Below are 25,692 nucleotides of genomic sequence, written 5' to 3' on the forward strand. Positions count from 1 at the left end.
TGGGTAAATTACTTGTTGTTTGCTTCTGGGTTTCTTTTTTAATGGCTGTAAAATTTACTAGGTGCCCTCATAAGTATCTGGGAAACATTTCTCTTATTTTTCTTGTTTCTTGGATATGTGAAAAATCCACAGGCATGGAATTTCAATTAAAAATCACATTCATATTGCTTAATTCGTTCTACACAGACTGACTTCAGTAAAGTTCAAATCATAGTCCCTTCATGGTTGTTTTCACTGTGTTACAGAAAGAGTCTTCAAAACTCTGTCATTCTTATTTTGTCCACGTATATGGCAACATGTACAGAAGTTTTTAGCATGTTAATTTGAAGAGTAAGATTACAGCCCTGCTGGTGCAGCTGGGAGTCTTGCCACTGATGCCAGTAGGATAGGATCTCATCCAGGGACACCGTGGAAAGGAGGAATGAAAGTGCATGGACAGGGCCAGCACTTGGTGGGTATTTTAAAACAGCTCTTTGTCAACCACAAGTCAACGTTTATCTGATCTGCCTACATAGTTAGGATATTATAATACTTCCCAGGTATTAAAATAGAACTAACCATTCACAGCCAGCTTCTCCCTAATTCCTCTTCAGGTGCACACCTAGGTTAGTGGGAGTGTGTCTCAGTGAGGATGTGAGCATCCATCTGATAAGAATTCAGCATGACTGAGGTTTCATTAATCAAACTTACTCTAAATTTAATAGACAGGAAAAATAAGGGAGAAATTTCTACTTATTGTTAATCTTAATATGCCTTGTCCATGTCTTGGAATCAATGTGAGCAATTACAAGTACTGCATGAGCTGAAAATGGAAGCCTGAGACACTTTTGTTGCTGTGGAAAGGGAAGGGATTTGTGGGAGTTATGTTCCTAATATAGACTGATTTCTGGAGTGAAGGAAACATTTCAGGTTCATTTTCATAGAGTCATAGAATATCCTGACTTGGAAGGGACCCACAGGGATCATCAAAGTCTGGTTCTGCACAGGACAGCCCCAAAAGTCCCACCATGTGCCTGAGAGCATTGTTCAAATGCTTCTTGAACTCTGGCAGACTCAGGGCCATCACCACTTCCCTGGGGAGCTGTTCCAGTGCCCAACCACCCTCTGGGGGAAAAATGTTTTCCCAGTGTCCCACCTAGCCCTCCCCTGGCTCAGCTTCCTGCTCTTCTCTCAGGTCCTGTCACTGGGCACCAGAGAGCAGAGATCAGTGCCTGTTCCTCTGCTTCCCCTGGTGAGGAAACTGCAGACTGTGCTGAGGCCTCTCCTCCAGAGAAACCTCCTGAGTCTCCTCCAGGCTGAACAAGCCAGGTGACCTCAGCTCTTTCTCACATGACTTCCCTGCCAGACCATTCATCATCTTCATAGCCTTTAGGCTTAGGACACAGAGAAAACTCATTAATGGGTTTTGGATATTTTCTTAGAAAGATAATGATCAATCCAATCATCACCTCCCCTCAACCTATTTTTTAACCATCTGGCAAATACAAACCACATTCAGCACAGGGGCAGAGGTTTCCCCAGACTTGCACTCCGGCGGTTTTAGGGTAAAATGACAGTGGAATAGCAGAGACATTGAGCTGCCTGATGACCCCAGTCAGGACACACTTATTTCCAGGCAGTTCTGCCTCTTGTCTGTCCAGCACCAAACAGATTCAGGATACAGCAGGGTGGTTGTGGGGGACCAGGACGAGGGAAATAGAGATGCTTCCAGGATGGAATAGAGGATGGTAGGAAGGACCACAGCACATCACTGGGGGATGTTTGGGCCACAGAGAGGATGGAGGGTTTGAGGAGAGAAGCAAGGGCAGAAGACTGAAAATGCCCAGTAATGTGAAAATGTAAGAATGTGTATAACCTGTATTTTAACACTTTGTAGTGCTCACAGAATGAGCTTATTTACTTATTTACTCTTGCTCAAAACAAGAGTATGAATCATTCATCTTCTATTCCCTTTTAGAACAATGTTCTAATGGTCTTTTTCATGAGACCTAAATCCCATTACTTCTGATGGGCAAGAAAAATACTCAGGATTTGTCTCCTTGAAAGATTTGCCTTCTTAGGAAAAAAACCCCAGAATTTAACAAATTTTAAAAAAATCAAGAATTGTCCCACACTTTGTGTGGCTCATACAAATTTCCAGAGATTTAGAAAGGCAACTTTCTGTAAAACCAACGGAATCAATGTCACTGCAAAGGCCTAGGATTCTGAGAGTGTTTAAAAGAGGCTATTTATAAACTGTCCAGTAGCAAAAAAATTTTCAAAGCTTTATCTAGTGAAACTGCCTCATCCAGAGCCAAAATATCTCAATAATAGCTGGTCAGTCTTCAGCTACATTTTCACAAGGGAAGAAAATCACCCCTGGGTTGAGGATAAGCATGAAAGATGAGAATACAAAGGATAACTTTTGAGAAAGCTGAGAATAGTGCCTTGTGCTGAAGGCATTTCCTTAACAACAGTGAGTGTCACTGTCATGATTATGGATAATTTTGCCTCCAGCATCAACAAAGTTAAGAGTGAAGTACAAATGCCAGGACTGGGGGTGGATGATGATGCTAGGAGAGCACAGATTTTTTTTTCAGATGCCAGCCTGGGTTTGCAATCCTGACAGCCAGACAAGCCTTGTTTTCACTTGTAAGCTGAGGGAATGGGTCTGGAGGAACAAATATGAGCACAGCTTTCACTGTCACTCTCCAGACAGCAAGCACATCTCACTGTGGAAGATCACACTTGGAGTTATTTCAGCTTAGATCCCTTTGAGGCTGCTGTGCATTGTTAGTTACAAACACAACTGTCAGAACTGCAGTTTTCCAAACAAAAACCCACTGAAGTGACAGGAACATGAACAAACTGAAGATCCACTGAAACTGCCACAGTAGGCAGAGAGCCATTTTTCACTGTTTATACTGAGAAAGAAGCCATTAAAATTTGTATGCTTTAATACCACAAGTTACAAGTACTCTTTCTGTAAGACTTTTGCTTTTTCATTATATCTCGTTGACAAGCTACTGAACATATTATTTTGGATCTGAGACTTTCAGTACTGCATGTCAGACCCAACCACCCACTAACCTTGCAGGCGACAAAATGGAGATTTATCAGATTAGTTGGAAGAACTGAAGACTTTTGAAAATGCTGAAGAGATGAAACAATTCTGTAGAAAGTGCCCTTGGGAAACCAACACACAAGAATCTATGGTTTCCATAGCACTTTAATTTTTTGCTTTTGATTGAATGCATATCAAAGTTCAAATAAAATCCATTTTGAAGAAATGTTTTCAGAAAAAATAATTTTCAGGGAAGGTCAACACAGAAAGAATCACAAAGTTTTGCAGGCTTTGCTCTGCAGCAGTAGGAACCTGTGTTCAGCACACAGTCTATGTTAAATATATCAGTTGTTTGGGGTCCCAACTGCTCAAGTCCTTCAACTTTAGGCATGGAGGAAAATGGTATTGCAGACTCATTTGTTAATAATTCTCACATAATTTTCTTATAATATCCTTATTTTATATATATGGAGTCATATTTTCAATTTGAGAGAACGTAAGTACAAAAGCAAAGCAAATTTTAGAACTTGGGAAGATGAAAGCATCTCCAAAAACTGCAAAAAAGGGAATGTGCTGAAGCTGTGGCTGCTGTCTTGGACAGGAATAATTAACTTTTCTGTTTGCAGTGTAAGTAACCAGATAATTCCATGTAATTGCTTATGATTTGCACCGCTTGAAATGGTATTGCTAATTTCCAGTGAAGATTAGCATGTTATTTAAATAATTATTCTGCACCATATCACTTGGACACTTCAATTGCATGCATATCTACTGTGAAATTCCTTGAGGTGTTCACAATGTTTCTGGTTATTTGTAGGCTATGCCAGACCTTTGCTATTGCAGTGTGTTGGGAAACAACTGCAGCAGAAGAATTAATAATGTTTTATTGAAATGTCAAACTTAACCCCTAAGAATTTTTAAAAACTTAACTATCATAAGAGTTGACCTGTCTGATTATCTTATTTAAAGCACTGTATACCAGCCCTCTGGAAAAAATTCTGATTGTCTCAACAACAGTCTAGGCTTAAAATGGTAAAATCTTCTCTTTCTCTGGGTTGAGTCTTGCCTCAATGTTCTTGGAACTGTGGAAAGGGTTCCTAGTGTTTTTTTTTGTCTGGTGATCTCTGCTTACAGCAGTCAGTGCCTGCTCTGAAGGGATGGCACAAAGACAAGGGAATTCAGCAGGTTCTGTAAATCATTGCTGTACAAGGGCCTGGGAGGGTCTGTGCAAAGGGTGAGCAGCTCCAGATGCTTACAGCCAGCTCCCCTGGACGTGGTCAGGCTGGTAGCACAGCTTGGCTGAAGAGACAAGAGCCCTGCTGGAAGGGCACAGCTGGGCAAACATCCCTTCTCTCTGCTTGCTTTATTCTGAGACATCTCCTGGCATGGGCTCTGCAAGGAGTCCTCCTTCAGCAAGTGTGGAAATGGAGACAAGATTACAGTTCTCAAGTAGTTATTATCAAATACAGAGTAATACCCTATGTTTCACAACTGCCTTTTTTCTCAAGAAAGCCATTATTCTGGAAAAGTCAGTTTTGCTCAGAGCCCACGTGCTCAGCAGGAAGCCTGAACAGTGTGCTGCCTTTGAGCAGTCAGCTGCTAATGCCCAAATCTGCACAAAAACTGTGCAACAGGAGCTGCTGGTTTTAATCCTGGAGCTCTTCTGGGGCACAATTGATACTCCCCAGTGCTGGAGGAGCAGTGGTTTGTCTTGCCCTGTCAGAGACCAATTCCAAATGCCCTCATACAGCATCTTCTCCATTGTTCTCCCTCCTGCTCAGGGCAGAGGATGGATTTGAAATCCAGGCACCTCTCTGTTCCACCCCTTGGGATAGCTTCTCCTCTGTGGCTCCTTCCATGCATCAAACTTCCTGCCATCATCTCTAAAGCTGCAGCTTTATGTCTTCTAAATGTTTATCCCTGCATTATGGCAGTGTGAGTCACTGCTGCCAAGCACTTGTTTGGAATGCAACAGACTGAGGGTTCTTTTCTTTCCTCTAAAATCTATTTGCAGCACAGAGCTGGGCACTGCCAGGGCAGGTCAGCCTGGCCAGCAGGATTGTTTGGTCCCTGCAGAGACTCAGCCAACAAAAAGCATCCTGTCAAGGGCAACAGAGGATTTTGCTAGGAACTGCTGACCTCTTAAATTATGTTTTTTTCAGGCACTTTATGAGTTTCAGCAAAAAGTCTGTTCAGGAGTGAACAGTCAAGAGAAGAAAGGGTGGGAATGGAAAATGAGCAAAGAAATGGATTGATATTTGTGCAGCCAGTTCATAGTTTATTTTATCTTTAGTTGATTTATTTTTTTGCATGCATGAGCTTTGGATAACTAATGCACTAAAAAATATATGCTCAGTCAATTCATTCAACTATGAACAGCTTTGAAATTCTCTACTTTTCATTCTATGCCACCCACATTACAGATGTCATCCTAAAATCATAAATAGCTCTTGGGTTTTTCTGCTTTATTTCTACTATTTACATGACAAACCTTAATGTCATTGATCCTATTTTAAAGGCAGCAAAAAATCCCACATCCATATGTCAAGGCTTTAACATTGACTGACTGGCAGTAAACCAAAAAGCATACATATGTACATTTTTTAAGGTATAGTAGATAGAAACAATCATTAGCAGGTCTGACAGCATTTGCCTTGATTCATTGAAAAGAGTACAAGTTATCCACTTGAAACAGTAGAAACTGTGAAATTAACTGTGCAGGGCAGTGGGAAAAACCTTTAATATTGTGTGAATTTGCCCTGATTCTAGCAACTAATACTCAGCTGCTGATGAAGCAAGGGCACTGCTGTTCTTATATATGGATAAGTGGAGATGACTGCTTCTTTCAGGAGAGACCAGCATGTTTCCAGAGCCTGAGCCTGTCCTGCCCTTGCTTTCTGAAGCAGTTTGCAAACCCTTAATGTGGCCCTCTTTGGACCAGGGGAAGGGAAAAAAGGGAAAAGGGGTCCACTTGGAAGATAGAAATGCAGGGTTAAGCTGCATTTAGAGACCCCTTTGTGAAGACATCACTGAATTTGGACACAAGCAGACTGAGGGGCTTGCCTGGGCAGCTCCCTCACCCCTCTTCAGAATGGAGTCATCAACGATCTTTCACATCTAAGAACTTAAAGTAGGAGTCATTTTCTACTATACCTCATTCCAGAGCAAACATTTTGCTGTTGAAATTTTATTTAAATACCACCAAATGGCAGCTAGGAGGTTTTGTTGGGCTTTTTCTTTTTTTTTTTTTTTTGCAGGAGAGAATTATGGCCGTACTTTGTTATCTCCCTTTAATACAAACCCTATCAACTGTATGTATGGTTATGTTGATATTATTTTAAGGTATTTTTGTTAGATATTTCCTCTGCATCAAGCTGTTGAATGTCAGATGTCATCTGAGAGGTGTTCAACCACACCTGACAGGAGCTGCTGCATGCTCTGGCTGGGAGGGTGGAGGTTAGGACAGCATTTACTGTGGCTCTGGCACACACACTGTGCAAGCTAACAGAAGCTGAAACATCCAGTGATCATTTTAGAGAAGACATCCATGCCCACCCCATTATCTCTCTGTTTATTTGTGCTCATTTGGGGAATATGCACTTTTGAAAAGCAATGGCAGCACACACAGAACTTTCAACTATGATTGTTGACTATCCACCATGAATCATCCATCTGGCTGGCAGCATTCCTGGCAATGGCTGAAGAGAAAATCATGTTTTAACTCCATTCCTTAGTGGTTCTGAGGTCTCTTGCAGTGCAAGAGTTGAGAGAAGTTGCATTCCTTGGGTGCTTTCTTGCATTAGCATCTACAAATCCAAACCACAACTCTTAACTCAAATGTTCAAGCTTCCAGCAGAATTAATACAAAAACCTGGGATAAACTTCTGAAATCTTATTTGAAGCCTCAGGCAGTCAAAGAGACAAGACAACATAAATAAAGAAACCAAAAATATTGATCTAAACATGTTGGGTAAAAATGTTTCTCTGAGATTATGGGATAAGGTTTTTGAGGGCAGAAATGTTTACAGAGACCTGAAGGGGCCCTAAGAAAAATTCTCACAAGTATGGTATTTTTCTCTCTACACGAAAACCCTCAGTCAGTATAGATCACATCTCCTAAAATGAGATATATGCTGATTTCTAGCATGAAGAATGAATTGCCTCTTCTGTTGTTGATAAAATCATCCAAAGCTCTCTTTTGAAGTCACTGCCAAAATAAGCTTGTTTTTTATTGATTTTATAATCTGCATATGAAAGACTCGATCTGGAATGGAACCTCAGCCTGGATCCTGATTATATTCCCTCAGGTCTGAATGTGGAAAACTTGTGCACAGAGGGCCCAATTCTGCATTCACTCAGGAAGGTGCAACTAGAATTACTGCAATGAATCCTGTGGAATTCTTCCAAATTGGCATTTATTACTGTGTCTACAAATTTAGTCCACATTTTTGTGGGGAAAACAATTGTGAACAAAAAAAGGCAATTTAATCAATTTTCAGTTATTCTTACTCATAAAACTCAGGAACCATACACTCTTCAATTAATGTAATTTAGATTTTAAATTGGGGTGAAGGAATCTCTTTCTTGACTTAGCTAGAATGTCATTTTTAGCTGATCAAAGAGTTTTCTCTCCAAAGGTTCCATCCTGAGAGAATCCTTTTACGACAGAAAGACATCCCGGTTGTTAGTTTTGTCACAAAATATTTAATATCGAATCAACCCTTCAGAATCAAGCTCCTCAGCTTCCTTACCAGCATTATGAAAAGGAGTGGGCCAGCAGCAGGGACAATCCAGCAGGAGCATGCCAAGTAACAAATCAGCTATCCCTCTCCTTCTAGAGTTACGGTCACCCCTGGCAGTGAGGTCAGGAGTTGGCAGCATCCCTTGGCAATCTGCATTCCCTGTGGGGCTGGGGATGTGCTCACTGTGTCTGAGGCACTTGGCTCCTTCAGCAGAGTTAATCAAACTGCTCTTGTATCCCCTCGAAGCCATCTCTTCCAGGGGCTGTGCAGTGCTGCTCTGTCGGGTTTCCTCCATAAGGAAGATCTTCCCAATCCCTGCTCCTTCTTGCTCTTTCCTGAATATTTTCCTCCCTAAAGGAAAGGGAGCAAAGGGCACACAGTGCTCAGCATGTGGTGGATACAGTGACAGAACAATGTTTGCTCTTGTCACCTAGAATTGTTCCTAATTCACCCCTAACACTTGGGCTTGGCTTTTCTGACTTATACCTTTCTTAAAAGCAGAGGCTAGGCTTCTCCAGGGTTGCACATATCCAAGTAGGTTTTAGGCTTATGTCAAGTGATAAAAAAAATAACAAACCAACTTCCACGTGCTCACTTCAGCTCAAAACAAACAAACAAATTATAATTTTAATATCTGAATCTGTGCAATAGTATGAATGCAAAAATTCCTCAATTCTTCATCTGCTTTTCATTTTGAATTTATTCAAGCACGTATACATAATATTGTGGTCTGAGCAATAGCAGTGGTTTCCAAGCTGTCTTAAAAAAAATATGTCCCTGTCATTATCAAGGACAAAAACTTGGTCACTTTGAAGCTGATGACAAAAATTCTTAACCAGATTCACTGGCTCAGGATTTCACTTCAGAGATAACCACCCCAACTCAAGGTTACCAGTGATATCCTGTAATAAAGTCAGTAACTGGAATGTGCAGTGTGTCTTCTAAACAAAGTTCCCAAAGGACTAAGTAACCTTTTAAAGTGATTCCACAGACTGTGTCAGTGCAATGCAAGGACAATTTGGATAGCAAAAGGCAACTGCCCAAGAGCTAATGGCAATGCTGGCATTCACTAATTACTCTAATCAGCATATATAACAATTATTCATTTTGTTGTTATATATTTTCCCACCCAGCTGCTTTACTGTGGACAATGTAATCACAATTTTGAGCCCCAAGGTGCCACTGATACACAGCAGTCCTGCATCCCAAAATGCCCTGCTCTGCAGAAATTTCTCTCCCAGCAGAGGCTGCTGCTCCAAGCAAGCCCAAACAGGCTCTGCCAGCCCCACACTGACACCTAAATCAGCATCCAGTGTTGGATTAAATTCTCACTATTACTCTGAAGTGCAGAAAGCATAGTGTTGGCTAAAACAAAGGACTTCTCTGAGATTTCCCTCTTTTTAAAAAGTTTTTAGTTTGGTCCTTTCTGAAAAAATAAAACACCCCAACAATTAAATCCAAGAATCAAATTCCTGGATTCCTGATTCAGTTACCACCAAAGCATTTGAAGAAGTGCTGTTCGCTTAGGAGAAGGTAAATTTCATAAAAATACATTTGTTCCTAAAGCTGCAGCCAACCTGTAAGGCTGCACCAATTTAAATAGTGTGTTCTAAGAGATTAATTCAATCCCTGCAAACACTCAGGGCAGATCTGCCCTAACACAATTGCTGCTCCAAGGAGCCATTAATAAAAAGGGGGATCTCCTTGCTGCTGTTAAACTTACCTGTTTGAGGAAGCTTTGCACCAACTGGATATAACCTCACCATTTCAAATGGTTCCTCATCTTTTCTTAACAAAAGCTTGTCATGTAGCTACCTATTTGGGATGTGCTGAAAACACATGATGGGAAATAAAAGGATGGGAACAACCAGAAATTATTCCCATCAGAAATCACGCATCACCCCCAGCTTTAAGCCATCACCCTTTTATTGCCAATAAACCTGTTGCACAATTTGGCATCAGACTGATGCCAACAAGGGTGTGTCTGTGCTTGGGGCTGCAGGTCAACACTGGGTGAGGAGGAGAAGCTTAAAGCTTAACCTGGGAGAAAAGAGAAAGCAGAGACCTCACAAGAAAAGGTGTTTCTGGGGGAAGAGTGGTGTCAAACATTGTATTCCTGCATCTACTTCTGCATCTTTCATATTATACACATTAAGAGATTAACATATTTTCATATGGCTGTGACTGATGTAGAATTGCTTATAATTGTAATCCATTTTCTCTCTTTCATCTCCCTGAAATGGCCTTCAATTATTATTTAAAATGAACGTTCCTTTCAGTACTGAATGCAATAGACCACATATGCAATAGCTTTTACAGGTTATCCAATACAGAAAAGATAAAAAAGCACTTTAATTATAAATTATTCAGAAATACTTTATATGAAATAAAATGTTAACGTGAAGAAAGCAGAAGATGTTGCACCATCCTATTATGCAATGATAGGACACAAAAATAAGGCACATCTTTTGCCACCCATCAAAAGTGAAAAATATACCTATCATATAAGAACTCAGACTTTCTGGGGAATTAAACTAGTTTAACATGACATTGTTGCTGCAGGGGTGTATGTCAATGTGTCCCTTATGAAAAACAGGAGGATTCTGCCATGAGGTTTTGGGCTTGACTCATCGATGGGTTAATTTATTTATAGCTCTTCTTAGACCAAGTCCTGCACCAGCATGAAACTGGCACACTGCACAGGATAAATCAGGCCCCATATTTAAAACACTAAAAATCAATTCTTACCAGCTGCAGAATGATTAAGTGGAAAAATGTCTTTTGTAAGGGTTGCTTGCCACTTTTGCTCTGAATTTGTAACACAACTTCTGCTGAATAACATCCCAAATCTCCTACAGTGGTTCAGACAAAAGTCAGCTCTGAAATCAGCTCAGCTACGTTCTGGGCTTTTTACAATCACTAATATATTTCTCAGTAAAGAACAGGATTACAAGATGACAATCCAAAGAATAAATGCTCATTGTCATAAAAGTGACTAAAAGAGAGAATACACCTGGATCTCCAGAAATACGTTAACTTTTCCAAAAATCTGAAGAAATATCTTATCTCTTCAAGCCTGGCCTAGGAAGCCTTTAAATTTATCACAGAGGTGTTTTCCAGAACTCATGGCCCAGCTCCTCTGCCTGTGAAGAATCACAGGCTCAATCAGCTGCCAGGGGATAGAGGAGCACAGCTGATTCTTCAGGTTGTCACTGCAGTCTGGACTATCCCCTCCCATGACACAGCTAGAACATACACATGACAGGATGCTGGATGAAAACAGGAGGGCTGAAATCGTTCCTGGCTTTGTTCCATAGTAAGGTAAATGTACATAAATCCAACAACACTGTGATGCCAGCCTCGTTTCCTCCCTGACCACACAGCCACTGGCATTTTCCCTCCCACTGGCTGCAGACCTCATGCAGCCAGGCAACAACCTGCTGAGCTGAGCTGCCCCAGCAGAAAAACTCCTTGAAAAAGTAAGAAGTGTTCCGAGGGATTGTGTCCAAGAATTGACTTGCCATGTCATCACACGAGTTCCTGTGCTAGCAGGAGGGTGAGGACAGAGCCTGCAAATGCCACTGGAGACACAAAGAACTGCAGAGGAGTTGCACTGTTCCAGAACAAAGCAGCAGCTCACCAGGAGTGAGGACCTTGCACCTTACATGCTGTGCTAGAAATGCTCTCTAGGGACTGCACAGCACAGGATAACCTTGCTCATGTGGGACTGAGGTATTGCGTTCACAGGGCTAATTGTGAACAAGGAAGTTGCTGTGACTACACACCAGTTTTTCTCATTCTTAGTTTTAGTAAGGAAAAGAGTAAATTTAATCCTAATTTTGCATTTAGCTTTTTAAAATTATTTTTATTTTTCCAGTTATGCTCAACTTCCCCTTCTATTCTGTGCAGTTTCCATGGCAGAATTACAGGAAGCTTTCCCAATGCTGACTTTCATATACTTATTAGATGGAGTTTCAGTTGACCTCAAGGCAGATAAACATCAGATAAGAAAACTCAGAACACAAAAGGCAGGGGCAAAGCAGCTTGAACCAGAAATGCAGCTGATGTATCTGGACCTTATTAAAGCATTTGATACAGTGCCTCAAATAAAAAAATGTACTTGAAAAATTAATTCATATTTGTGTAGATCTAAGGACTTTCACGTGTTTTGAAAATTATTGGAAGTTGTAGGGTTATGAAAGTGGCAATAATATTAAAGGGCAGGGCGGTGCCTGGGATAATTTGACATACATCTTTTAACAGTGAACTAATTAAATGGGAAGATGACGCTAACTGGGAAACAGTAGCAAGCAAAAAAACCAAACCAAAACAGACCAAAACAAAAACCCCCACCAAAAAAACCAAAACCTAACCAAACAAACAAACAAAAAAACCCCACAAAACCAAAACAGACAAACTACCAGAAACATACATTTTAGAATATAAGAATGCCTGAGTAAATACAATGAGATTTCATTTAAAAAATGGTTGAGTTAGATGAAAGGGTTAGATGAAAAAGTCCAAATTCATCAGGCAGATTAGCTCTGAGGTTGCAAACCAATGTAGGCTTTTAAAAAAGGGTGATTTTTGACTCCACAGGCCAAGCAGCTGATAATTTTGGACAGTGTCAGCAAAAGTCGCCTTCCTTCTTGTTTTTAGACACAACCAAGATTTTTAAAGGACTTTAAATCATCTCTTAGGATAAATAATAAAAATTATGTCTCTCTGTACAGAAAACATTTTTACTTTTCTCCATTTGACTTTAGCCCATTATTTCAGTTTATGGTAATCTAAGCTACATTCCCTCTTTTGCTAGGACAATCTTCAGATCTGTCATCACAATTTACAAATACGTGGCTTTTCATTTTTCCAACAAGTCAGTCTTTCTAAACACATGGCTTCCCCACTTTATTTGGCTCTTCAAGAATGCTCAGAGCTCAGTAACAAAGTCCTAGCGCAGAGAGAAGCATCCAGCACTGAGCAGAGAGCTTTCCTTAGCATTTGCTGTGAAGTACCCCTGATCCAGCTCTGTCACATGGCAGAGGAGAGGAGAAGGTGTCCAAGATGACACAGCTCTCAGTCCAGAGTCAACATGCCCAAGATGAGCTTTAGCAAGACAGCAAGGCAATGCAGTGCACCTGAAACATGGGCCTTAACTTACCTAGAGCTATTCTCAGAACTACAAAGAGAAATAACCACTGTTTGGCCTCTGCTACACCTGAAGATAAAGGAGTAACCCCAGAGAGTTCCCTGATGAGACAGTGCAGGCTTTGATTTAGTGAAATCTATCAGATTGTTTAACAATATATTGGCAATATGACGATATGACAATATGACAATATGACAATATGACATTGCCAGCTATGGACATCTCACTGTTTGGATGGTTTTTATTAAACTGGGTGAAAGCTCTCAACTGTATAGCAATGTCACGATGTAAATAACAACATCGCAGCTCCTTCTGCTTCCAGTTTCCAGAATAAAATACCTTTTATTTTTCAGTGTGCATAATGAAAGAGAATCACAGTGCACAAAATGTTCTTTCCAAAAAGCAGTAAAATATCAGTTAGCTTGTGAGCTGCGGTGTATGAGATGTCACCCAGCCTTCCTGTATTAACCCTTCATCAGCCGTGCTCGTGCCTAATGAGTGTCTTGTCATTGTAACCGCCGGTCCCAAAGCATAATGACAGTGGGGAATCCTCATCAACCGTTAAAATCAGCAGAACGATTCAAAAAAATGCACTCCAGGATTAAAAGGCTTCCCGGCACCGAGGCGCGTTCCCCGCAGCGCTGCAGGGCGGAGGGGCTGCGGGAGAGCACCGAGCCCCGCCGGGCCGTGCTGCGGGGGCGGCTCCCGCCGGCGAGCCAGCGGCGAGGCGCTGGGAACCGGCATCCCGGCATCCCGGCGGCAGCGGGCCCGCGCCGCACGGCTCTCCGGAGGGCAGTGCCGTGCCGAGCCGCACCGCACCGCACCGCACCGCACCGCGCCGCGCCGCACGCCAGGCGGGCAGCGGAGGCCCCGCAGCCGCCACCGCGCACCGGCAGCCGCTCCCGGGGGCGGGCGGCGCCGATCCCGCCCCCCGCCCGCGGCAGCCGCCAGCAGCCCCCGGCAGCCGCCAGCGCGGCGGGCGGCGCAGGCAGGCGGCCGGCGGCCCTCCCTCCATCCCCCGCCCTCCCCGCCGGGCCCCGCCGCAGCCCGCGGGCGCGGCCAGGAGGCGGCGGGGTCGCGGCTGCCCCGGCTCCCCGCCCGCCTGCCAGGCGCGGGGCGGCCCGGCACTCCCCGCCTTTCCGCGGCTCTCCGTCCCCCTCCGGCGAGATGTTATGGCCGAGCCGGCGCAGACGGGCGGCGTAGGGCAGGGCGGGCGGCGGGAGGATGAGGCGGCGGTGGCGGCGCCGGCGGCGGCCGCCGCCGCCCCCAGCACGGAGGACTACGAGTGCAAGATCTGCTACAACTACTTCGACCTGGAGCGGCGGGCGCCCAAGCTGCTGGAGTGCCTGCACACCTTCTGCCAGGAGTGCCTGAGCCAGCTGCACCTCCGCGCCGCGCAGCATCCCCCCGCCGCCGGCGCTGAGCCGGGCCCGGGGCGCTCGCCCGGCGGCTCCCTGGCCTGCCCGCTCTGCCGCCACCGCACGGCGCTGCCCGACCACCGCGTCCACGGCCTCCCGGTCAACACCAAGCTGGCCGCCGCCTGCCCGCCGCAGCTGCGGGCCCGCGACCCGGTGCCGCAGGACCGCCTGCCGCCGCTGCCGCCCCGCCGCCCGCCCCGCGCCCGGGAGGCTGCGGCCGCGCTCGCCCCGCCGCCCCCCGCCGGGCCGCGCTCCTCGGGCGGCGGCTACGAGAGCTGCCAGAGCTGCAAGCGGGCGGCGCTGAGCGCCGGCTGCGTGTGCGTCGTCGTCTCCTTCCTCTCCATGGTGGTGCTGCTCTTCACCGGCCTCATCTTCGTCAACCAGTACGGCGGGGACGCCGCGCCGGGCGCCGCGGCATCGCCGTCGCCGGTGGGGCCCATCTGCCTGTCGGTCGCCAGCATCCTCGCCCTCTTCTCCGTCGTCGTCACATGGCTCATCTGCTGGCTCAAGTACCGGCCCGAGGCGGCGAGCGGCGGGGCCACGGCCAACGGCTCGGCGCGGAGCCGGGCCGCCCGCAGGAGCGACACGTAGCCCCGGCGGAGCGGAGCGGAGCGGCGCCGGGCCGGGCCGGGCTGCGCGGGGCGGGCGGCGCGGAGCGGAGCGGGCTGAGCGCGGAGCGGGAGCCCCGGCTGGGCGGTGAGCCCCGAGCGGCCGCGGGGGAGCGCACGGGCGCGCCGGGGTGACAGGTGCCAGCCCCGCCGCGGCCACCGTTCGCCCGACCCCGCGGCACTGGCACGGCCCGAGGCGCTGCGGATGGGCTGCAGGCTGGCCCGGCCAGGGGTCACGGAGGGTCCGGCCGCTCGGGAGGGACGGCAGGGCGCGCCTTCCCGGCAGAGCTGGCTGGAAGGGCCTCCCTGGGGAGCCGGAGCTTGGGCTGTGCGCGGTCCCCGCCTCTGCGGGAGCGCATCCCGGGTGCTGAGCTCCTGATGCAGAAGGACACGATCGCGATTAAAGAAAACTGGCTTACTGTTGCCCCCACCTGGAAGATAATTGGAGAGGTTCACTGTGGTTAGGAGCAGAACAGGAACACGATGTTAAATGCGCTTTGTGTTTTCCCTTTTATGAAGTTAACAAGTCAACGTATAGAAGAAGCTGTAACAGAAGTGTATTATCTTAAAAGAGACTGAGCCAAAGTTTCCTACGGTGTATTGAGTATGGTCTTATTATAATTTTATTAGAAGGCCATTGAGCCCTCTGATGGTTGCTTAAAATAAGCTGTATTATTTAATTCTTTGAAATTCTAATTTAATGTGGGAGACTGAAACGCTACATTGAACACTTAAAACAATTTATGGAAAATTATTTAATTAATGGAGCTCTAAAATAGAGCTAAGAGACTCCTGTCATAGGGATTAATATTTCACTGGTCACTGATTTCAATTTTTATGCAGTGAGGGGAGCCCACATTAAAGTATGGACTTTCAGCATCACTGTAAAAGTGGAGTGCAGTAGTGTAATTTGTGATTGAACATTCAGTCGAGGTAGCTGTAGTAAGATGGTGGTTCTCCCTCTTGGTAAGTTTATCTTCTCTGTTGGGAGGTTCTGTAAAGGACAGTAGAAAACACTTTTGTTCTGTGAGTTTGGAACATCAAAGGGGTCTTTGAAGTGTGACAAGATGCTTATGATATGAAATGGAAAAACATTGCCATACAGCTGGTTTTGTAGTATATTAAGGAGAGCACTCTATATAGATACTGTTCTATGTTGCAGGATAATTCATTTGGTGCCTGAATTTTTTAAACTTAATTAGTTGTTATAATCTATTCTATCGGGAATAAGATAATGCTGCTTATTCCGTGTTTCTACACAGTACTGTAATGGAATGAGGTAATTATTTTCGTGCTTAACAATTCAAGAATTTTAAAAGTGATCTTTTACTATGTGTATTTTGCAAGCTGTCTGCATGATATTCTGACAAGTATCCTCTTAATAGACCTTTACTTGACCACTTCTGTTTATCACAAGTGCAAAGGAATTTACTCTGTAGAAATGTAAAGACAGCAGGTGAAGATGTGTGATGTGTTTTATGACTGCACAAGTGATGTGTGCTGTGCAATGTCCTGATTATCACAAATCTGTGAAAAACAACCCCCTGACGCCCAAGAAACCCCACAAACCAAGCAGTCTTTGTACAGACTCTGACGATGGACTCAGTTTGTGGAAACAGTAGATGATTTTTGTGTCACTGATGTCTATTGAAAAAGATCCGCACCAGCCTTTTAAAGTTGTATATCATCATATAAAGGCCCTGAGGAGATAAATTACTGGGATCAACTGTGGCTCTGACCGAGATTTGTGTATTTAGACCAGTGTTTTCCAACTTGGAGTTGCTCGTTAGCTGTCTAAAAGGTTATGCCTCCTAAAATCAGGCCTGACCATTAGCCCCTGTTGACTTCAGCAGTAGTTGTAGATGTTCTGCACCAAAGAAAATCACCAGACTTTTATTTAAGCATCTAAATGAGAATTTAGGTGCTTGACTTCAGGTACAAGTGTTTGAAAATTTGGGCCTTAACCTCTTTGTTCTTCAGTTAATGCATCTGTAAAGTTTGATAATAGCATTGACCTACCTCACAGGCAAAATGTGAGGCTTTATTTATTAATGTTTTTAAGCAATTGGAGATTCCTGAAGAGGAGGTGCTATAGAAGTGAAAGTATTATTATAAATGATACTGTAGTAGGAATAAATATATGTAAATTAATGGACATAAACAGCAGCAATGTTTTCTAAGAAAAATAAATATATAAAATATGTACATGTGTACATCATATGCACCAATATGTGATTTACCTGTTTGTGCTTCTCCTGCAAATGCAGTGTGTATATCTGCATTTCTCTTCACCCAGGTAAGCTAGCTCCAGCACCCTGCAGTTCAGGTGAGCCCAGCCAGCCTTTGCTGCTCCCACTCCATATCACAGATATCCAGAGGTTATCTGAGTGCTCATGGAGCTCAGCTGGAGCTCCCTGCATCGTTCTTTTCCTTTCTTTGCTTTATTCCTGCAGGCTTTGGCTGCAGGGAGCTGCTCAGGTGTCACAGGGGTGCTGGCAGCACTTTGGGCACACCAGTGAGCTCTCCCAGGTGGGAATGTGTGCAGGAGCTGCTGTCCCACAGGAGCTGTTACAGAGCTGAAGTACTGATTACAGCAAGAAATGTGCACACCATCTGTTTCTTTACTTTGCACATCATAGTTTCATTCTTGCCTTTTCTCTGTAAGCAGTATTTGCCATTTTGACTAAAGCAATGGTTTCATCTGGGATCCATGGACTACTAAAAGAGCTGCGAAGGGTAAGTAAGGAAAGCAAATCGATCATCAGAAGCTTAAATCTGTGGTGTGAGAGTCCAACTTTAAAGCATTTAGAGGTTGGCACGTTACAAAAAGTTGAAGATCACAGGCCTAAACAGGATTTTCAGGCTTATTCACATTGAATGATCATATTACATATCAGGTTCCTACCCATATATTTGGAAATATATCAGAGCCAAATTAAAATGGACAGTCTGATCTTATGCCAAATCCTTCTCTCTCCGTACACAAATTATGGGAAACTCTACTGGTTTCAGGAGTGTTAGTCTGGATCCACATCACCATACCAGTCAGAAAAAATCATGCATTGTATACATCTCTGACTACTGAAGAATCCCAGTATTATATTTGTATTTTGGGTTCCTTTGAGTATGCAGATTGCTTGTCCAAAGCCAAACTTTGCTCAAGTTTCAGTAAAACAAAAAAGGTTAAGTAAAAATACAAAAAGAGAAAATCTGTGTGGCTGGTGGTGTGTTTTATTGTTGTAACTGTTTCACTCACAGCACTTGTGTGTTCTGGTTGTTTAAAAACAGACAGAGATATGCAGCAGAAGAGGTGTGCATCAGTCACACAATCCACACACCTTGCAGAAAAAACTTACTTTGAGGGAAAACTTACTCTGTGGGAAAGCAGGGAAGCCAGGATAATCCACAACACCATGGGGAAAACCATGGGAAATACAAGCTGCTGGCTGGGTTTTTTTTCCTTGTAGTCAGTTTTTTGCTATTTTTTTTTCTACTGTGCAATGTTTTTCTGTGCTACCCAGTCTGAAGCACAAGGAGTGGAAATACCAAGAAAATAAACAAAGGCCTGAATCTTTCTCAGAATTTTTTTGACCTTCCCAGGATCACAGTCTGTGTGAACTCTGAAAGATCTGTAGATTCCTGTTATGCCAAAAAACCTTAAAATTTTTGTGGCAATAACCCCCAGTTCATCTGCCTAACTGGAGCTTACTGGCCTCCAAATGGGAAGCCCAAATGTGAAGTTCAAGATTTGGACTAGGCTGCCAAATATCAATCATATTAGACCAAGAGAAGGAAAGAAAAACTGATAGGAGGGCAGAACCCAGATAATCAACACCCAGCCTGAGTGAGTAGTCATGTGCTGCAAACTGTGCTTTTCCATCTCACCTGGGACAGGTGACTACTTGCTGCTGGGGGAAAGTTCACACTGGACACAACTGCAGCTGCAGAAGAAATATCAACCTGTGCTATTTGTGGGCAGCTTCTGCCATTGGCAGTGTGAGGGGATGCATTAGGGAGATCACTACCACAACTTTCTTGTTGCCCATCTGTATAACTTGTGCTGAAGAATTCAACTTTTAAAAAACAATTAAATTTTTAATATTTATTGTGTATTTTCAGTGACACCGTGTAGAAATGTTATTTCTGCTCTCTCCTTTGGAAGTGTCTCTAGTAAATCCTGTAATTGCAGAGAGGAAATTATATTCCTTTTTGTACCACTAGCCCACGAGTAGTAAAGAATCACACAATGTTCATTTATATTTATATATATTATTCATCTTTGGATAGGCAGGTTTGACAGAAAAAACACTTATTTCATAAATGCATGGAAGGAATATTGTCTAGCCTGACGGTTAAAAGGCCTGCATATGGAGATACTTTCCTGTTTTATCATGCAGAAAGCAACATAGCAGTTACTCTTGTGTTTATGATAATTTGAAATTTAGCCCAAAGCCAAATAGTACAAAAGTAGCTAACAGCAGAGGGTGCTTAGCTGCACATGCCTCCAAGTTAGAGCAATGACCTGTATTTCCTGAAACGACTAGTAGTTTGCCTCCCATCTAGTTTTGTCTGGGTTGAGACAGCATTGTGGAAGCACATTTTGAAAATCATGATTAATCAGAGTGCTGTGGGCTGAGAGCCTTGGCCATCTTACTCTGAGTTTCTGTCTGCCTTTATACTTCTAAGAACAGAGAAGAATTTCTGTTATTTTTTCCTTGCACTATAAGAATATCTTTTTAAAATGTGGTGGATCCCAGGTACAATGGAAATACTATTGCTTCTTACCTTAATGCTCTTTTTTTGTAGCTCAAATCATTGCTCACAGGGATTTGGGTTTGTTTTCAAGGCTTACATCCCAAGGTAGCTCATTGTGTGTAACACTTCATATAAAATGCCTTTTATATATGATGGAAAGTGAGTTTCCTGCACACAGTTACCACAGGCTGAAATATACAGATGTAGTTAAAGGGTTAAAATGGATTCCCAGTTTGCTGAACAATTTCACTGGGGTGGGAAAACTCTTCCAGCTGACTCTCCTGGTTGTGCAAATAGACAAAGTCTCACTGAGTGTGTGAAGTGCAGTTTCTGTAGCCGTGCTGTGTGTTCAGACCTGGGGCTGAACAGCTTTGCTGAGGACAATGTTCCAGGTGAATCCCAAGGGAAGGTGCTGCTGCAGAGCCCTTGCTCGTGTTTATGACTGATACAGCCCCATCCCTTTCCCATAACAGTGTGCTCTTTCCATCACCAGAATTTTAACCACTGCTGGAGAAGTCAGTATTTAAACATGAGTGTGTCCAGAGGAATGGTTTTTAACCATCTCTGACCTGCAGGCTTAAGCATAAACAGTGCAGTTGTTATTAATATGGTGTGGCATGTGCTTATGGACACAAAATTGAGATCCTAAAATTCATTGAAATTTAAAGTGTCAGACTTAAATCCTCCTGAGCTCAATGGCCCTTTTCCCTGTGTTATGGATGTTTTGTAGCTATCCTGTCCTTTTATGTTCTACTAGTCTAGAGAAGAAGCTTTTCTGACTGGAGGTTAGAATCTAAAATATAAAGAAAAGAGATGAGAAAAAGATAAAAGATTAAAAGATAAATATATGTATATGCTTATAATCATCTCCTTTAAACCACATCAGAGGCAGCTCCCTGTCAGTTGTCCATTGGTGCAAGATCCTCACACAAACTGTACAAATGTTCCCTTCATGTTACAAATGGGTTAAGGAACTGAAGGATTTTTCATGGCTGTGATTCCTAATGTTTCTGAAGGGCATTTAAATTTGGTGGCTCACTTTTATTAAAGCTAGAAAATCCTGCAGCTTACCCTGCTTTCACATTTTATCTAGGTGCATGTAGAAATGGAGATAGCTGGAAGAAATGCTACAACTGCATTTTAAAAAATGGAGGTTTTTCATGGGGGATGCATACATTCACACTAGACACATTCAAATACATCGATCTTTGATGAATGCAGCAGAAAATACTCTTGCTTGTGTTTGGGGAAGGAATAGTGTTGGCCTTCTGCCTGTATCTGCTCTTGGTGAAAACACCTGGGTCTGAGATTGGCTTCACAGCTCAGGGTCTGAGCTCTCAGGAGTGCTGTTCTCATGTCATGCAGATTGGGAGATTTTGCATCAAGGTGATTGTAATCTCTTGCAAATAGCTACAGCCGAGAAATGTTTCAGCTGTTTTGAGAAGATTTTTACAGTACTCAAATACCATGAGGTTGATTTGTCCCTTTGGATTATGAAATTTGAGAGGAAGATCTTAAAAGAGTTTCACTCTTATTATTGTTATTAATTATTATTATTAAATAATAGTATTTCTTCTCTCCCAAACCTCCTCCTGATTTGTTAGGAAATCCATATTTTAGGCTTCAGCTCATAACAGGTCTAAATGTAAGCTATGTTTCCCCAACCAACCTCTAAATCGTTTAATCATTTAGCAAAATCTCACTAATCCATTTTAGTTATTATTTTGTGATGTTTTTATTTGTAATAAATATCAATAACAGCATCTGGGCTTTGGTTAGGGATTTGTTTGTTTGTTTAGTTGGGTGTTTTGTGAGTGAAATTTGAGAAATGTGCTGGAGATTGAGATCAAAATCTTCTTTCCTTTAAAATGTGAAGAATGAAACTTGTTATGACTTTTAAAAAGTGATGATGAACAGTAACCCCAGCTTGATTTCCACGTGGAAAATAAGGACTTGTTAGCTGGATAGTTAATATTAGGAGACAGAATGTATTCCTCTGGGAAAAAAAATGTAACTATTGAAAACGCCAAAGTAAATTAAATGAAACCATAAAATAGGAAGCACTTTCTTCTAGTCAGGTAGTAAACCTTTCTATGTGAGAATAATTTAGACTTCCCGTCATTATGCAGGTATCAACGTCGCTTGGAAAATAGGTGACATTCTAGTTGTCTGGAAGTTCCTTCTGCTTTCTTTCTAAAGGAGAGGGAAGAGTCTGTCTTTGGTAATGAACACTAAAACTATTAGTTCTGATATTAGCTGGGTCAAGTTGTCCCCCAGGAAAAAAACCCAAAAAAACCAAAATCAAAAAAACAAAACAAAAAAATCCCCAAACCCACCCTAATTTCTTTCTTTTCTGTGGGCAGTTGTTTAATTTTGGCCCGAGGCCGAGCAGCAGCTCTCCCCTGGCTCCGGGAGCTGTGTGACTGGGGACAGGGGGGCCGGAGCCGGGAGCTGCCCCCGGAGGTGCCACGGAGATTCTGAGAGAGCCCCGAGCCCGCAGATCGCGCTGTGCCTGTGCCGCTGGGCTTTGCTTAGCCCGGTGATGCTCTGGCGCTGGAAATGAGCGCTTGGCACTGACAGGAGCTGTGCTCGGCGGCTGGGGAGCCGGATCCCGGTATTCCAGAGTGGGAAGGGTGGCGGGGTAGGAGACGGCAGGAGAACGGCAGCATCAGCAGGAGAACGGCCCCGCTCGGGGCTGGGCAGTGCCCGCTGCGGGGAGCGGGAGATGGAGCCGCGGCATGGAGCCGGGAGATGGAGCCGGGAGATGGAGCCTCGGGACGGAGCCGGGAGATGGAGCAGGGCGATGGAGCCGGGGGATGGAGCCGGCTGCCTCCCGCCCGCTGCCGGCGCTGCTGGGCTGCTCCGGGTCCGGGGTTCGCCCGCTCGGGCGGCGGAGGGCACAGCGGCAGCCCCGGCGGGAGTCCACTCCAGTCCTTTTCTCCTTCGTGCTTTCTTTCTCTTTCCTTCTTTCCTTCCTTCTTCTTTCCTTCTTTCCTTCTTTCCTTCCTTCTTCTTTCCTTCTTTCCTTCTTTCCTTCCTTCTTCTTTCCTTCTTTCCTTCTTTCCTTCTTTCCTTCCTTCTTCTTTCCTTCTTTCCTTCTTTCCTTCTTCCTTTCCTTCTTTCCTTTCCTTCTTTCCTTCTTTCTTTCCTTCTTTCCTTCTTTCCTTCTTCTTTCCTTCTTTCCTTCTTTCCTTCTTTCCTTCTTTCCTTCTCTTTCTTTCTTTCCTTCTTTCCTTCTTTCTTTCACTCTTTCTCATTTTCTCTCTTTTGCACCCTCTGTCTGCTTATCCTCTCCCAAATTTTAATTCAAGTTCCTCTTGAGAACAGTAAGCGGTGAAAACATACAGCTGTGGGCGAAATACCGATTAATGAATTCATTAATTAATGATTAATGCCTGTGCTAGTAGGGCCGCTTCTCCCCCAGTGTCGTTAATTCCCGGCTCCTTCGTATCGGATAGAGGGCGATGGAGCAGGGAGGGAGGGAGGGAGGAAAGAATGTCCCAGGAGACAGTTGGGACCGTTGGGATCGAGGGCTGGATGCCTGCCTGTGCCTATCTGTTGGCAGACCCGGAGTGGGTCACGCAGGGCTATGGATGTTCCTGGTGTCTCCCAGCCGCTGCGCAAATCCCTTGTTCCACAGGCAGATGTATCTGATGGTCCGAGCCTTGCGTTCCTCAGACTCGCGGTCTACCTGCTGCAGTAAAACTCCCTGTGGAAATCTATTGTGAGACTGCTGGAATTAATAATCTCTGATGTTTTTACTAGTAATTAAGGAGGATTAGACACTTCGGTTTGAAATGGGGCTGTTAGCTACGGAGGAGGTGGGCGAGGAAGACTCGCGTTTGCCGCGGGTGCCTCGCCGGTGCGCGGTGAGCTTGCCCTGCCCTCCCGGCGGGACACGGCGGGGCATTGCCGCCCCTCCCTGACCTGCCCCGAAATCCGATGGCGATCTTTAAAGCCATGAATAAACGAGTAACACGCCTTTTCCTCCCGTCTCTTGGCAGGGAAGGCCGGTCCCTCCCCAGCCGCCGTGGCCGCTGGCCGGAGCCCCCGGGGCTCTGCGGTCCGGAGCCCTTGGCCCGCCGCCACTCCGGCCGCAGCACGGCAGAGGCATCCCTGTCCTCGCTCGGAGGGCACGAGTCAGCGCGGAGCGGCGGCTCTAGTATCACTTACTGCAGGATCTGGTAGTAATCAGAAAGGTGAGGAGTTAGCGAAATACATGTTGTATTTATTGCCAGTTTACAGCCAGACAGAGGGCGGCCGGTGCCGCAAAGTGAGCCATTTGTAGGGTTAAGTGTTTCAGCCTTCGCCCACGGGCAGCCTCGCCTGTTACGGGGAGACGGATTTCGGCCCTTCCCGGGCACCTCCTCCCACCCCCCGGGTGTTTGTTTGCTCCCTCTCACGGCTCCCTTCGGGACCCCGGTGATGGGAGCTACCTCCGATCTTCCCACCACGGAAGTGCTTAGCCGTGACTTTCCAGATTTCTCTTCCCTCCGTGGTGCTGGCACAGGCGATCCCCGAGGATGTAACCCTCGAAGAAAACTCTTCCTTAGGAGTGGCAGAGGCAAGGTGCCCTCTTTTCCCCTCGGCCCGTCAGCGGAGCTCGAGAGTGGTCCCGGACTCGGCTCGGCGGATCCGGGGTGTCCTGTTCCCTATTCCTGCCCTTCTGCAGAGCCTCCTGCCGTACCGAGCTGCCCCTTCTCCGGCTGCCAGGCGCACTGTGGCTGTAAATTAATGAAAACGTAACAATTCAAAAGGGGAAAAAAAAATGGTGCTGAAACGTGCGGATGGGACATAAAAGCGATGGAAAAAGGTTCAAAGCTTTCAGTGATGACTTTTCAACCTTTATTTATGTGCCTATTAATGCAATATCCATCATGGAGATACGCATCTTTATCCTTTCAACTGATATGCTGGGAATCAATTGGATATGCAGATTACATTTCATAAGTTTCCAAATGTTAATCTCCCCGGCCCTTTGCTGGTAATTTCTTTTTTGCCAAATAGTATTATATTTCTGCCACCAAAAAAAAACCAACCCAAAAAAACAAACAACAACAACAAAAAAAAAAACCCACCCCACCAAGCCACTAAAAATAATTAATCTTAAGGCTACTTGTCTGGAATTATTGCTAAAGCTTGGGCCCAGTTGCCAGCCCAGGAGCCAGCAGCCCCTCCTGCCCACCGCCAGCCGGGACCTTCCCGGGGCACCGGTGCCCAGTTCGGGCTTTCCGGGGCGGAGGAGTCTGCGGGCTCGGGCGGCTCGCTGTCCCCGCAGCGCGGGGCTCGCTGGGCCGGGGGAGGTATCCGAGCGGGTGCTTTGCCCTTCTAAACCCGGCGGTGGGGTCTAGTTCCCTCCCAGCCGTACAGCCCGCGACCGGGAAAGCGTCCCGGCCGGGAGACGGGCGAGCCCCGCTGAGCCCACCGCCGCGTCCCGCTGTGCTTCCCGGGTGGCTGTCCCGGGGCGCGGCGGCGGGGCTCCCTCACAGCCCCTGCCTCGATGAGTAATGTCCCCTGACACCTCAGCGACCTCGGCTTTCCTGCGATGGCTCTATGGAGCTTATTTCTGCGGGTGAGACTGGGTTATACGGAGCTGCCTGTCGCTGGAAGCCGTCGGTTCTCCAGTGTGGCCACCGGCGGGGTGTCGCCACCACCTATCGCCTCCCTACCTGCCCCTCTTTTCCCCGCCACCGCCCCCCGCCACCCCCCATCGCCTCCCCTTTCGAAGCTGGAGATTTAATAACTGTTCGTATTGCACTGATCCCAAATTGCTTGAACAGTATTGAAGTTTCTCTACTGTGGCATTTACAGCTCGCCGTCCTACGCGGGTCACTCTCGTCCGAACACCTCCATACCGGTTTGGTTTACACCCCTCTGCTCTTTGGCAGCGCTCACATCCTCCCACTCGTGGCTTGCGGTGGGGAAGGACCCTCCTAACGCGGAGCACACTCTCGGGGCGGGACAGCGGTTTCGGGAT

At 45.3% G+C, this 25,692-nt stretch overlaps 1 protein-coding gene across 1 annotated transcript; it reads left to right on the plus strand.

Annotated features, from left to right (window-relative positions):
• The first annotated feature begins 13,910 nt into the window (after nt 1-13,910).
• RNF228 (ring finger protein 228) lies at nt 13,911-17,163 on the plus strand. Its single transcript, XM_085069663.1, has one exon. The coding sequence runs from the start codon at nt 14,107-14,109 to the stop codon at nt 14,941-14,943; it is 837 nt and encodes a 278-aa protein (XP_084925789.1). The 5' UTR covers nt 13,911-14,106; the 3' UTR covers nt 14,944-17,163.
• The last annotated feature ends 8,529 nt before the right edge of the window (nt 17,164-25,692 follow it).

The sequence above is a fragment of the Lichenostomus cassidix genome, chromosome 9 (genome assembly GCF_008360975.1).
Source record: "Lichenostomus cassidix isolate B80296 chromosome 9, HeHo_3.0, whole genome shotgun sequence".
Taxonomy (NCBI): Eukaryota; Metazoa; Chordata; class Aves; order Passeriformes; family Meliphagidae; genus Lichenostomus; species Lichenostomus cassidix.

Excerpts from the sequence above, each read along its gene's own strand:
- RNF228 (XM_085069663.1), top strand. The coding sequence starts at position 14,107 with ATGGCCGAGCCGGCGCAGACGGGCGGCGTAGGGCAGGGCGGGCGGCGG.